This window comes from Motacilla alba, chromosome 3 (assembly GCF_015832195.1).
Source record: "Motacilla alba alba isolate MOTALB_02 chromosome 3, Motacilla_alba_V1.0_pri, whole genome shotgun sequence".
NCBI lineage: Eukaryota > Metazoa > Chordata > Aves > Passeriformes > Motacillidae > Motacilla > Motacilla alba.
In genome coordinates this window covers 58333015-58348538 of record NC_052018.1, presented here as the reverse complement: position 1 = coordinate 58348538, position 15524 = coordinate 58333015, and the positions used below count along the sequence as shown (strand labels likewise).

At 37.9% G+C, this 15524-nt stretch overlaps 1 protein-coding gene across 24 annotated transcripts in view; it reads left to right on the top strand.

The window, feature by feature from the left end:
* The window catches only part of SYNE1 (spectrin repeat containing nuclear envelope protein 1), a 289549-nt gene that overhangs the window by 267918 nt on the left and 6107 nt on the right, over positions 1–15524 (top strand). For 18 of the 24 annotated variants that reach the window (XM_038130885.1, XM_038130867.1, XM_038130884.1 and 15 more), the window contains 12 exons: positions 267–404; positions 1164–1355; positions 2237–2567; positions 3424–3492; positions 5440–5582; positions 6442–6568; positions 7719–7930; positions 9405–9605; positions 9960–10088; positions 10451–10663; positions 11648–11737; positions 13559–13617. In XM_038130885.1, the coding sequence (XP_037986813.1) occupies positions 267–404; positions 1164–1355; positions 2237–2567; positions 3424–3492; positions 5440–5582; positions 6442–6568; positions 7719–7930; positions 9405–9605; positions 9960–10088; positions 10451–10663; positions 11648–11737; positions 13559–13617 (1904 nt within the window). The remainder of the gene's footprint in view (positions 1–266; positions 405–1163; positions 1356–2236; positions 2568–3423; positions 3493–5439; positions 5583–6441; positions 6569–7718; positions 7931–9404; positions 9606–9959; positions 10089–10450; positions 10664–11647; positions 11738–13558; positions 13618–15524) is intronic. The other 6 variants (XM_038130887.1, XM_038130886.1, XM_038130874.1 and 3 more) reach the window with 4 other exon arrangements.

Sequence of the window (15524 nt, the reverse complement as noted above, 5' to 3'; positions counted from 1 at the left end):
TCAAAAGTAAACAAACAGACTGCAGGGAAATGCTTGGTGACATCAAACACCACCTTCCTCACAGAAGATAACTTTCTTGGGTCAGCTAATTGCAGCTCTAGATGGTGTTACTTAAAAAGGAACCTCAGAAAGCATGTGGGAAATGAAAAGAAGAAAGTGTACTGAGTTTAAATTTGGTTTGATGGGGATGAAAGTCATTTTCCTCCTATTGCTGAGGGTTTTCATGTTTCTGGTCATTTCATGCCACTCAATTTTCCATCCTCCAGCATTTTATTGGCCAGCGGGAGGAGTTTGAAACAGCACGTGACAGCATCCTGGTATGGCTAACAGAGATGGACCTGCAGCTGACCAACATCGAGCATTTCTCAGAGTGTGATGTCCAAGCAAAGATAAAGCAACTTAAGGTAAAGAACGATAGTTACATGAAGAATGTAAAGAATGGATAGTTACAGAAGGAAGGATGAAAGAAGGGAGGGAAAAAAAAAAGATGCATGGTAAGAAAAGAATTTTAAGAAACATTATGCAGAAATGCAGCCTGATATGGTTCCTTTACTTGCAGGCTGAGACTTCAACCTTTCAAATTATGAGTTATGCCAGATTCCAATACGTACTTTTCTGTCAAAATAGAAAATCTTTGATCTGGGAAAAATGTAAAAAGAAAAACCAGGAGTGATAGTGTACTATCCTGCATCAAAATAGTAAATATTAATAAAAAATACTTATGTAAGGTCTCCATTATTGCTACTATCTAATAATTATTACATTTCTCAACCATTTCTGCATAAGAAAACTCCTTCTCTGGAGAGAACAATACCAAATGTCACATTATCCAAAATTCCACTCTGCTAGGTTTAGCATCTCTGTTCATTATAGACATTTGATCATTGGCATGGCTTGTTTAGAGAAGAGATTTCTTTCCAAATTCAACAAGTAAGGAATGAGATGGTAGACCATGAAGTATCACTGGTTTTGGCTTGAAAGACTGCGGAACACTAAATTTGATTTAATTGCTCATTGTTGCTCATGACAAGAGTATTTGGCACAATCCCAGTTTGTTACCCACACCATTCTTTCTATAGAACTCCTAATACTTGCATATTTAATTACCCTGATTGTTGTCATGTTGATTGTGTTGATAAACCATGGGCTTTTCTTTTACACAGGCTTTCCAGCAAGAAATTTCCCTGAACAACAACAAAATAGAGCAGATTATTGTGCAAGGTGAGCAACTCATTGAGAAAAGTGAGCCCCTGGATGCAGCTGTGATTGAAGAAGAACTAGATGAGCTGCGTCGTTACTGCCAAGAGGTCTTCGGGCGTGTGGAGCGCTATCACAAGAAACTTATCCGCCTTCCTGTGTGTATATTTACATATGTTTTTACTTGTTTGGTCCATTGCCATTTTACAAATGTGAAATAGGAAAGATGTTGAAACCTAAGTAACTTTCCAAATCTCCTGTGGTTAAATTTTGTTGCAACCCTGACCATCTGCCTCCCTTCCATTACATGCTATTTGTGTCCTGTTCAGAGAGCAAGCTGACAAGATCAGGAATTTTTGTAAATCATCATGAAAATGCATGCAAATTGAAGATTTATAAAACTTTATCCATGGGAGTAGCACTGTGGTACTGGTCATAAGAACATCTCCCTGCACTGTCAGATAGTTTGACTGGCAGCTTAGTCAGTTGTGTTTTAAAAAAACACAATGATAAAATTATTTTTCTCATCAGAAGAGACAGAAATTTTTCTCCAGAATTGAACACCAGCTCAAATGTGGAAAAGGAAAACAAAAGGAGAAAGCGAAAGGAAAATTTTTGGTAGCTCAAGTCCTACTGAATGAAAGGAACAAAATACCGGGGTTTCAAAATATGAAATAACATAGTGAGAGCAATACCCATGATAAAGATCACTTATGCTTTCTAGTAGTTGATTCCAGACATTTTACTAACTTAATATTGGCATTGAAGTAACATCAGTGAAGTCTGGAGATACTTGCCTTATGTGAGACTTTATGTGCCTCAAGTAATTAAAATGATCTGGCACTTTGATCTTCTTTGTTGTTTTCATTTTTTAGTACACCTTAAAAATAATGAAGGGAAGGTGCAAAAGGAAATGTGCAAAATGAAAACCCCACCAGTGTGCCTGTCACCTAATGCTGCTTTATTTCACTGACCCAGGCTGACCATGCAGTGCCTCTGCACGTTTCATTGATCGCTTCTGTTTGCATTATGCTTCTAGCTAACAGATGACGAGCACGACCTCTCAGACAGAGAGGTGGATCTGGATGAATCAGCAGATCTCTCTGACATACGCTGGCATGACAAATCTGCGGACAGCGTTCTCTCCCCGCACCCCTCTTCCAACCTTTCGCTGCCTCTTTCCCAGCCGCTGAGGAGCGAGCGATCGGGGCGAGACACCCCTGCGAGCGTGGACTCCATCCCCCTGGAGTGGGATCATGACTACGATCTCAGCAGGGACCTGGAGACAGCTGTTTCACGGGCACTGCACTCAGAAGAAGACGAAGGACAAGAAAAAGACTTTTACCTGAGAGGAGCAGCTGGCATAGCAGGTATGGTGGCAGATTGAGTGCTCTGTTTTCTCCGAGTAAAAAAAAGGCAAATGTTATATGTGTGATTGTGTGGCCAAGATTCTCATGGAAAAGTACTTTAAATAGCCCCTGACGACTTTTAATAGTGTTTCCTAAGTGATCTCAGTGGCCCTCTGGCCTCAGAGACAGTGATGGAGATTCCTGGATGACGACAGCCTTGGAAAATGGCAGAGGCGTACATGATATGGCAGGGAATTGGCTGTGTATCTATGCATGAGGCCTGCCAGATGGGATATGTCATCTGTAACAGCCCTGTGTCCTAAGTTATTCTGACTAGAAGAAACTATACTGGATATGGCAAAAAGTACAGAGCAAACTAACGAGGAAATGCTGTGGAAGAGACCCACAGAAAAATCATCAAGTGTTTAAGTAAAACCTAACTCTGCCCTGATGCAGGCAAGACTCCAGCAAATGAGTGTTTAGTCTGAGGTGGGATCTTGGGTCTTGTTCTCCAGTGAAGTTAGAAATCCTTTCTAAGTGTTTGTGCTTTGTGTAATAAATCTTGACAAGTGAGAGTGCCCAAATGGAGTTAGCTGTGGGATAAGACATACCAGTGTATTTTACTCTGATCTTGTGGCTGTCTTTTGCTTTCCAGGTCATTGCTCTGGGAATAGTCAGGATCTTAAGAGATCTTTGTCTAGATCTTAAGAGACTTTATAGCAGCCTCCCTGTGTTTCAGTCTTCATCTTTTTCCTTTTCCAGAGAGAATGTTTGCTATTGGAACAATTTATTTAATCCATCCCATGGAAAGGACTCCTGCTGTAAGGAGATGGCCATTGCTGAGCCATCAATTCAGATTGTGCTTTTATTTTTTCAGATGTAGAGATCCCTGAAACTCTTGAGGCCTATGTAACACTCACAGAAAACGCCCTCAAAAATATCTCTGGTAGGCATCATAAAAGACTAAGCATAGCCAGATGCAAATACCATGGTGCACAAGTGTAACTTCTTTCTCTTCTCCTAGCATCTGCTATCTTTTCACAACTTACAGGATAAATATTTCTTACATGGCATTATTGGCATATTAATTTAGAAGTATCCTCCTGCTTTACTGCTGTGCTTAAAGGTACCATTGGGGGCATGGATGAAACAATGATGTCTGAAGTATTTGCCCTCCCACCTTGGCTAACTAAACTAAACTGATCCTGATCTTATTGGTCTTTTTTCTCTGGTGTCCATCAACCAGACTTAATACATTGTTACATCTTAAGGCAGAAGGAAAAGTTATAGAACAATACCTAATTTTTCAGATTCGTATTTTATTTTTTTTAACATAGACACATCTTGGATTATCATGCAGATATAAACTTTTAGGTTAGTTGTTGTTTTGTGTGATCAAAATGTCAAGTTGAGGTACTGTCTTTATCTCAGTCTCATATATTGGAAAATTATTTTCTTTTCACATTGCACAAGATTAAACCTTCTTTCTCATTTTTTGATTACTCTCTCGGAGGAAATAGATACATTTGCAAATACTTTTTCTCATGATTTCACAATTTTCCTCTTTTTAAATAATTACTTCATTGCAAAAAGTAAACAATTAAAAGCTTAGTGTCTGTGACACAATCCTCAGGTTCACCATCCATTTCTATTTACTCCCCTAATTAGTGAGATAATGTTATTGATTAAGGGTATGAGTAATAGCAGTACTTATGGGAAAAGTGTGTTTAGTTTTCTGACCCATGAAAATTTTTCTTAAAGTGATGAGCAAAAAACAATGTTAAGCACTTTTTCCTGTCCATTTGGGGTGAGGTGGTGGTGTTATATATGAAAAAAAGATTAATCATCATAAGAGGCTTAATTTTCTGTAATTTGGTGGACAGAAGGCTCTCCTTCTCTATTCATGTTTTTAATTGTGTCTTTATGAATAAATTCAAACTGTCTTTGTAAACACATGGAAATCAGGCATAGTGATAGAATATGGATAAGAAGGATCTCATGGGGTCCTCTAGGCTGCAACCTGCTTCACATTAGCATTGTCTGTAGCTAATTTATATCACAGAATTCAGCTGACCCCTATAAGGAAACTACAAGTTAGTCCTTCTTCAAAAACATTGATATTGATTCCCAATTGCTTGAATTAATAATTCCATCTTGCAGATATGTTAAGCATGATCTTTGTCAAGTACATAATTGGAAAAATGCTATAAATTTTGCTGGTTAGTGTGGTTGCCCAGAGCAGCCATGGACTACTTGCTGCATGTCTCCAAGATGTCCAGTCATCTGTGGATTTTGACAATATGATTGTAACAGTAACACTTAGCATTTGTATGCCACTTCTAGTCTCTAAAATTGTATACAAATAGGATCCTTTCATGGAGATGCAAATTCTGCTGCTTTCTAGTGGGGAGAAATAGTACAAAGAGAAAGTAAGCTACCAGATTTTTACATGGATTTAGATCATAAAAATGGAAATTTGGGTTACAGGGTTTTATTTGACAGTGCTTGTGAAAGGGAGCAAGGTGTTTCCCAAAATCAGTGAGGTTAGAGTATGCTATGCTGAGAACTTTCTCTTTAAAAAAAGACAAGGCATTCAATATGGGGGAAAAGTCACTTCAGAATAATTTTCAAGCCTACTTTAAACTGTGGACTCTTCTGTAGTACTCTTATGGCAAGCTTGTTCATTGGTATCATCTTTTGAAGGTTGCTAACACTCTCTAATGTAACTAGTTATCACTTAGCTTTGACATTGTGCCACTCATACTGCTGCTGCCACATTTCTCCATCACTGCCTAATCTAAACAGTATTCCTAATATCTATTCTGGCTGGGCAAGGAAAAGAAAATTTGTAAAAGTTGGGGTGACAGTCCCTCTTTTTTTGGTATTGATACAGGTGAACCAGGTGCCCTGGAAGCACATATCCGACAGCTGGACAAGGCCTTGGACACCAGTCGCTTCCAAATACAGCAAACAGAAAACATAATCCGTAGCAAGACACCTACAGGACCAGAACTGGATTCCACTTACAAAGGATATGTGCGTGTGTTTTGGAGCCCTAGTCAGATGTGCACTCAAAGCCTAGCTTAGCCATTGATGGAAATGCAGCTGCTTCAGCACAGCAATTAGCTGTAACTGCTTCTCAGACTCACTTGTGTGCTTACTACCCTTAACCACATGCTCTTGGTGTTTATCTTATTAGTGTGTTTACAATAGCATTAGAGGAACAAATACATTAGAGGAACATGACTCTAAGGAATTTATTTCCCTGTTACATTTTTGCAGTTGTCTTGAAGTACTTTCTCACACATGCTTTTATCCATCTAATGATGATATCCTTGTTTGAAATTCCTCTGGTTTTAAAAGCATGTTTTATAGCTTCAGGCACAGTATTCATCTCGCTAATGAATTAAATCATGCATCATATAAGCAAGGTTGCATGCATATGGAATCCCTGATTAAAAAGCTTTTTCAGAGAGGTTTTCTGAAAGATAAATCTCCCTCTAAGCCATTCAAATAATTTTATTAAGGACAGAATTTAGAAATTATCTGTCTGCATGCATAGTAATATTTCCACATTTAAGTTAATTTTCTTTATCAGTCTTCTAGTGTCTTTGCCATAGTGTCTTAAAATTTAGAAAAGATGGCACCTAAGACATCTAGAATGATTTGGTATGATGGTGCTAAGTTATTTCTGTATAACTTATGCTTTAGGCCTTTATCATCTGCATATACATTTTTTGTAGTATCAGCACAGATTGTTAAAATAATAGATCTTTTTCTTCATGCTTATACTTACTTTTGGAAATTTCTGGAAGATGCATTGTAATTCTCACTGTCTATACAATTAGTCCTGTACAGTGTATATTGAAAAGGAATATTTTGTTTGTTAACACAGATGAAGCTGCTAGGTGAATGCAGTGGAAGCATAGACTCGGTAAGAAGGCTTGGATATAAACTGAAGGAAGAAGAAGAAAAATTTTCAGGGCTCATTAACATGAACAGTACTGAAACACAAACAGCTGGTAAGTAACATGTAGTTCATTTGATGAGCAGCAATTATGGAAAGCAGCACACATGCAAAGCTTTTCTGACTAAACATTTGGTATTATTTGCTGACATATATTTACATGACTGACTGTTACCATGTTCTGTTTAACATTTTTTAATAGGAATAGTAAGGAGTAGTAAGTATTCCTTGTGTATGAAGAGTTTAGGCATACAAGTCCATTTTAAGAACCCCTTCATATCATGAGGCATAACCCTAAGCCTTTCAGGAGGTCCCTGTGGATGCAATATTGGTTTTTTTAAGATTTCTCATGAAAAAGATTGCTTATATTGCTGTACAAAACACTTAGACCAGCATGTTCTCCCAGCCATTGTTTCTTCTAATATTAGTTTTCACCTCTAAGATTACCTGCCTAGAGTAAAGAAATTTATTTTCACCTGATAGAAGTATTCACCTGGCTAATTTTAAACATCAGCTGTAGAACAAGAGGCATTCGATTGTGAAAACATGGGTTCCCAGAGACTATAAAGACGTCATCTCCCTTCTTAGATTGACAAGATATGCTACCCATATAGTCTCTTTTATTTTTTGTGGGTTTTTATTTGTAAATTTTAAGATGATGGAGTGATACAACTTCTGCCTTCTGCCTTGGCATTTCAAGATAACTAGCAAGAAGAAATAGCCCCTTATTCATTTCTTTCTAGTGTATGTGTTTATCCAATGCATCATCAGTAGCTAAGGCAAATGTAATGAGGTGTGACCATCAAACAGTGATAGGCACAACTACCAATGAAAATATTAAGTATCTGGTTAGTTAGATGTATTAATATTTCTTGTCTGGTTTGCACTTGTCTGGTAATTTGTCTTTTTTTGCCAGCATAACCTGTTTTAGAGACTTGCATGAATCAGCTTAATTCTGCTCATAGAAGTCTGACATTAGAAAGCAATAAAATTGCCTGTTGACTGTAATCATCCAGATTCTTAATTCTTTCCCTCCAACATCACTTTCTTCAATCTAACTTTGTTTTAAAGTGGTTATTGTTTGTGGCTTTGGCTTTTTACAGAGCATCTTTTTGTTCTGAACAGTATTCAATTCATGCAATTGTGTGTGTGCGAAGCTAGTGGGGTTTTTTGGCTTTTATTGCATTTGGTATTTGTAATTCCAGGTGTAATTGAAAGATGGGAATTAATCCAGGCTCAAGCTCTAAGCAAGGAGCTGAGGATGAAGCAGAACCTTCAGCAATGGCAGCAGTTCAACTCCGACCTTAATAGCGTGTGGGCTTGGTTGGGAGAAACTGAAGAGGAACTGGAGAAGCTCCACCGCCTTGATCTCAGCACTGACATACAAACTATTGAGCTCAGGATTAAAAAATTGAAAGTGAGTTTTATTTCTCTGTTCTATGAGTTACCTTCTAGAACTGAGTGCAACAGGTACGTTGAAGAGGTTGCCAATAATTGCAGCTGGTTCTCTCCACAAAGTGGGCTGCTGCTGGTTAAGTAACTGGGAAAGTGGTTTTCTGAATCACCTTTTGGTAGGAAAATGTACCACTGGCTATCCAAATAAAGTTTTGGAATAGTAGTTCTGTCGCAATTCTGTAATTCCAGAATGTACAGATAACTCCTGATGTCACCCACATTGATGAAACTTTCTAAAAGTGCCAAGTTAGATCAATTCTCTTCTACTCAAATTGTTAACAAAATAGCTGGTCCAAAAGAAATGCCTCATTGAGACATTACTACTTTGTGTGGAGGAATGAGAAGGAGTCCAAAGGTGTTGTAACCTACCTCATGTCACCAGTGCAACACAGGAAAAATTTGATGCCACTTTGCAACATTCCTTTTATTCTTCTGTCATCTGAGGAGCATCAAAACCTGAATGTTACTTTTTCATCTCTCTTGTGTATTTCACAGCTATATAGAGATCTGCAAATGTGGGGGTCCACAACTTCACATTTAGTTACTAGTATCTTACAAGCATGGGCATGAAAATATGTGACCCAATGTCAAAACGCACTGTGCTTCATGCCAGCAATGAGGTGAAAAGGTAGTAAAGGCTGTTTCCGGCGGTGATCCATGTGAAGCGTGTCAATGCTCATCTTCACTGTAATCCAAATATAGCTGCCATAAGAACTGCAAAGGTTGCTGTGACACCGTGCTTTTAAGTAAATGCTGCAAAGTAGGTGGAAAACGGGGCATTTCATAAGAATTCTGTTCTTATCTCACCATCTCTTTGAAAGCCCATTAGTACCCTCCAAATCAATGGAGGTGGGGTTTCTTTTGTGGCTTCCAATGTAAACAAATCAAAGTTTTTATACAAGTTGTGCTTCTATAAATTTAAGTTCTTTATACTCTTTGTATGTTTTTGTTTCTCTCTGTAAAAGCTTTTATTTTAAAATACTGATGACAGCAGATTCCACTTGAAAATATGTTGGTTTTCATGTTTATCAGCAAAACTGAGAAGTGAGGGCAAAAGTTTTATTGTGAGCTAAAATACAGTTGTGCTACATCTTTAAATTTTGTTAGACCTACTCTGTCTTTAAAATATCTGAAACATGAGCCAGATCTTTAAAATTCTGACTTCAGGCTTTTAAGACTTTACAAGTTTAATTGGCTTGCTCTTGTTTATGCTCACAGTAAAATTTTAGTAGATGTTAAAGAGTGAACATTTGCAGAGTCACAGAGTGAGCCCAGAAGCATCATATCCAGAGTAAAGGGACAGTTACAGTATGGTGCCTTTCTGCAGCTGCTGGTGGCAAAGCATTGCAGTCTTGCGGTGTGTTCTCTGCTTTGTGTTTCTGAAAGTCACGATTTACCAATTTCCATTCTTTCTTCCCCTTTGTCTTACAATCAAGGAGCTGCAGAAGGCAGTTGATAACCGCAAAGCAATCATCTTGTCCATCAATCTGTGCAGCTCAGAGTTCACTCAGTCTGACAGCGAGGAGAGCAAGAAGCTCCAGGAGCGGCTGTCTCAGATGAACGTGCGCTGGGAGCACGTGTGCAGCATGATCGAAGACTGGCGCAGCTCGTTGCAGGATGCATTAATACAGTGCCAGGTCTGTACTATGTCTATTTCAAATTGTCAGCACTGAAAATATAACCATTTAGTTACCTGGTGTGCTCACAATCCATCTGAAACTTACCCGTGAAAGCCATACAGCTTTGGCTTATGTTTTTCTCAAGGATACACCTGTGCTACCTAAAACATGTATTTACAGCCCAATATTTACAAAATCTTTCATCTCTGGAATAGTATTCTAATATTCTATTGTATGCTCCTTGGATATTAGGATGTTTTGCTTCTTGGTTATTTTATTTAGCTAGTAGAATGTATCAGAGGATAAATTAAAAACCTGAGTTTGACTGGAATATTCTGCTTCCCTGTTAAAACCATGATTCATCATTTGTAGGATTTCCATGAACTGAGCCATGGTTTGCTGCTTTGGTTGGAGAATATTGACAGAAGAAAAAATGAGATTGTGCCCATCAATCCAAATCTGGACTCAGAAATACTGCAGGATCATCACAGACTTCTAATGGTAGGACTATAATCACCCTTTTCTTTCTCAAAACACATCGCCACAAAAACATCTAATCAGATTTCTCTTTCTTGTGAGGATTACCACTGTACATTGTGTGCTAACACAGAGCTGTGGGACCAGCGTCAGGGACTGACTTTGCCTTGATAGAGAACACCACTCACTTTCCTTAGTAGCACAACGTGTGATTTTAAATCTCAGGCAGCTACTAGGCTGCTGTATATCCTCCTGTCAGATTAGAAATTTATATTGCTTCTCTTCTTTTTTCCATTTCTTTAATTTAAAATGTTGAGTTTTGTGAGTTCTCCCTTTTTTTTTCTTTGACTGCTATTAAAAAAATTTGATGCTTGCCTTGGCAACAGCAAATCAGACGTGAGCTGCTGGAGTCTCAGTTGAAGGTGGCATCACTGCAAGATATGTCTTGCCAATTGCTAGTCAATGCTGAAGGCAAGGATTGTCTTGAAGCCAAAGAAAAGGTACATGTCATTGGAAACAGACTGAAGCTGCTCTTGAAAGAGGTTACACGTCATATTAAAGACCTAGAGAAAATTCTAGACATTTCAAGCAGTCAACTGGTAAGTCATTTCTTTTTATTCCTTTCTGTTCACTGAGCATGTTTCCTGCTGTTCTGAGTGCCTTTCTCTGATCATTGCTATTGGCTGCTCTGTTTCTGTGGTTTGCAGTGCTTATCAAGATGGAACATGTAATCTTGAATATCATAAAGTAATCTTAAACTTCATATTGTAAATATCTCTTCTGATATAGGGGGGGTTTAAATTCAGTATTTTTTTTCTATTTGGTGTAGCAATTACTGAACTTCTTGGTTTGTTTACCCTGCTATTACTGAATCAGTCAACTGGCAAAGTATATGAGATAATTATCCCAGTAGCAGTACTGAAAATTATAATATGTCAGTTGTCACTGGAAAGGAAGTTAATGCACACTCTGTCAAAGAGAGAAAAAAAAGCATAAAATAAATTCTGTAATAGGATAAGGAGTCCCTCATATGTGCCTCTTAGACTGTGAGCTATGGTCCAAATCTTTTCAAGTTGTCATGTATCTCAGGTATTTGAGAGGGAGTTACAACACGTCTTTGCCACCAGTGACAGATACAGAGTAAAGATTTCAAGGCTCTCCTTTAGTTCACTTTTTTAAAAGGACTTGGATTAGCAGAATGCTTAAAGCACAAGAACTCAGCTCTTCCCTTCTTTTAGTGGATTTCTACCTGTTTAATTAAAATCTTGATAGTACCAAATTCTTCTTGTAGTTCACAGCCGATAAAGAACAACTGGTTTTTTCCCTTGTATTGACTTAAGTGGAAAATGCGTCACCTAAGCAAAGGAAGTTTTAACTATTGTTTGCTTTTCTTCTCCTTTAGGGCTGACAGAGAAAACTTGTAATGCCTTAGTCTTTTAAAATTTGATAACAAAATTTAGCTGCTTAATTTTATTTGGCTTGGAAATAACTCTGCTGGAATTTCATTCAGGGTAATTTTTCTAGTCTGCTTACCTGTACAGCTAGTTGCTGTATTTCTGAGCTCCGTTCCTTCTGAACTTTAGGAATTGTCCTCATGGTCTTCTGATGAATTAGACACATCAGGCTCAGTGAGTCCTGTATCTGGAAGAAGCACTCCAAGCAGACAGAGAACGGTAATTTCATGTAATTTATTTTCTTCCGCCTCTTGGGTGGGAACTGTGGATACCTACAGCAGTTCTAGCCAGCTGGAAGTCACCCCTTCCCACTTGTTAGGAAAGGAAATGGCATAAACCAAAAGGAAAACACAGCTGCTTTCCCCAACCCTGCTGCATATCCCATCCTGCATGAAATCAGAAGTGGTAAATACTATCTGAAACCAGGGCTGTCAGTGTGGTTGGTTTACCATGGTATGGCATGTCGTGTCTCTTGTATTTTGCTCTAGTGATGGCAGCACCCCAAAGTCTGGTCTTGTCTGGTATAATCAGTCCTCCATTTCTGTTTGGCCTTCTCTTCAGAGCTGCTTCATCAAGAATCTCAATAAGTTCTTTTGTCATTTCTGATGCAGGTTGCAGATGGTCTTATTGAGACTTTGGATGAATGGCTAAGTAGAGCTGAAGGGCACAAAAACATTATTCAAACCAGCTAGCAGTGCAGGACCTAATCAATGGCTACAGTGGCAACTCTGGAGTTGTCCATTTACATCGCTGGCACAAAATTCAAGAAATATAGCAATACATGCCTAATACTTAACACTTCCATACTCTGAGCCCAAATTGGAACTGCAATTATTTTGTCTTTTTCTGCAATTCTATTGGTTGATTAATTTGCTTTTTTCCTTAGTTCTTAAGACAATCAGATTGGTTTTGTTTTGTTTTGTTTTTCCATTTGCACTTTTTTGTAAAGCCTCTGAGTTCTGTCTTGATAAATCTATGGCTCTTGAAATTAATTTATATTTTTTAAATTTTTGTTTACATTCACTAGTTTCCTTTTAGATGCTAGTATGAGAATGTAAAGGAATACTGGCTTTTCCAAAGGAGAAAGAATATAAACCTTAACATTTTATTTCAGAGGTCAATGCTTTTGTCTTTTAAATTTAAACCTAAATAATTTGTAATAACTCTGATATCACAGGTGTAACTGAAGGTTGCCTGACCATTACAGGAAATGGAGAAGTATTTTACAATAAATCTTTGTGTAGAGAGCATGTAGAGCTAGCATAGGTTTCATCTTAATGTTTTAATAAGGATTTGTCTGTCTCCTAATTTGTTACTGTTCATATACATGACTACTCTTTTTTTTTCTCCATAATCCATAGCTAAGTTGTATGATTCCTTGGGTCTAGTTTTCAAACTTCTGGGTTCTGCACCCACACAATTTTGAAGATTAAAGTGATACTAAAGTGTTTAGAATTTCAGTACCAAATATGCTGATGCTAAATAAATAAATACTAATACAAAAGAAATGCAATCAGAATTATAAACATCTAACTGCATTAAATAATCCAGCAAATAGCTGTGAGTGCAAGAATGCCCCTACAGTTATTTGGCCTTCAAAATCGTGGGGTGTAGGAGAGGCAAAACTTGCCAAAGGAGGGTCTTGGACCTTTTTTCCTTGAGAATAATAATTTTTCTGCATGTGCAATTTTAAATCTATATATTTTTCCATATTCAATTTAATAAAATAACATCTATTTCATATCGCCTATTATTTGAACTAAATTTCTAGAGATTTCATTTTAAAACCCAGAGCTACCGTTCATAAAAATAATGTCTAAACTGTTATTTTTGAGTTCACTATGTATGTTCCAATAATTTTCATAACCAGCTAGTGCAAAGAAAAGCCAGTTTCCTTAGTTCATGGGTATTGGTCACTTCATTTGATTTTTTTTTAATTTTTATGTTTCCTTTGCTGCACTTTTAGTTTCATCAGTAGCTTGTCTTTATTTGCCTGGACTGAACATTCTTCTTTCTTTACCCCCTGTTCATTGCAAACAGCCACGGGGCAAATGTAGTCTCTCACAGCCTGGACCCTCTGTCAGCAGTCCACATAGCAGGTACCTTATTCTCCTGGTTTCCGCACTCTGTTCTAGAACGCCAAGAGGATGATAGAAATTGGCCATGGTTCCTCTCAGTCCCCCTGACTCCAGCAGGTGGTCAGGACTTACACAAGTGCTAACTTCCCTTTTGTTCGGCAAAAGGGACTTTCAGTTACTTCAGATTCTTTGTTAAATAGAGATACGGGCTAATCCTTGTACAGCTGCAGCTTTTGCTTCACAGAAATCCCATGTAATCAACGTTTATTTTCCATATGGCTGATCAGAGTGAGCATGTGTTTACACTCATGATATTTAATAATTATTTTATTTTGGTGTGATTTAAGAGGAGTGCTAATAAGTTCATGGCAAACACTTTCTATCATCCTCTTTACCTCTAGATATTAAATTAAGGCAGGTAATAGGCCAATATCATATTCTGGAATTCACAAAACCCACAGATCTGGATGAGACATACTAACATCCTTTTATTTATTTATTTATTTATTTATTTTTTCTTCCTTTTTTACTTTTGTTTTTCCCTGAAACGTTTTGTTCAGTTTGTGGGTTTTCAATACTTTAGACTCAAAACTATAAGTCAGAATCTGGGAGTATTGACACTCGGGATCACTTTCTCTCCCCTCCTCAGACAAGCTGCAGTATAACATGCTAACACTGCCATGGCTCACCCAGTGCTTGCATCCCTGCATTGCTCCGGGAGCAGCTCTGCCCCATCTCTGTCTGACCAGTAGAGAGCAGGCGTGCAGCTACAGCTTCTTGCTTTCCACGGTGTCTCCAGCAACCTGTCATCTCTGCAGCTAACAGTGCTTCTGCATTCTTGTTGTTGTCAGTGTGATGTGTGTACCTTCGCTCTTTCACTGATCGGTTTACTAGCCTCAACAATTACAAAGTTTAAAAACAAAAAATTTTAAAAAGCAAAGGAGCTACCCAACATGTGTAAAGGGGACATCTTTTGCTATTTCAGTGTGTTGCACACTGCTAAAATAATCAAAAGGTGTGATTAAAGTATATTTGTTCTTATTAAATCTAATAATAAATCTCATTTAACCTAAATCTCATTTACTCTCTGCATATCAAAAATTAACTGATTTGTGTGTAAAATAGTTCCTGTTAAGAGTCAAAGATTTTATGTTGGAAAGAAGAAAGCACAAAATTAAGTAATTTTTTTTAAAAAAAACTTCCGTTAGAGTCAAAGAAAGAAGTGAACACTAGATTTAATACAGTGATTGAGCCACAAACAAGCAGACAAAAAATACCTTAGAGCATTTTTTTTTCATGAGCAAAATCAAGACTTTATTCTCATTATGAATGAAGAGCAAAACTATTTACCATGTAGATATTTACATAAACACCTCTTTTAAAAAGTTTGCTTTGCATGTGTAGTTAGGGACTGTGAGTGAAGTGGCATTGTTGTAAAACCATGTAAGAGATAGGACAAGTATCTTTTACTGCTTCCACACGCACTAAGAAGCTGCCTATTTTTAAGGATTTTTTTTCCTTTGAAACAAAAGGAAAGCACATAGAAATAAGGGATCTGTGTAAACTCCATCTTTCTGTCTGCTGGAGAAAGAGAACTAATTATTCAGCTCCAGTCTGCTATGAAGCTTGGCATTTTGTTTCTCATAGGGAGAGAAAAAAGGGAGGAGAGGGGCTTTACTCTGCAGCCACTAACAGCGAGGAGGAGGGGCAATGCCTTTGACAGATCCGCACGCTTGCACTAGCTCCATTGTACTCAAGGAACACATTGTGTATGCTTTTCCACTCTCCTGTGTAGTCAAACCACTTCTGCGGTCTGAGGTTTCTGGTTGTAGGTGCAAGCCCCCAGCTCAAAGAGCAGCTAGCAGTGTTTGGCAGCTTTGGGATCAACCCCTGTCCTAGCAGTGGCATTGCTGTGGCACCTTTCAGAT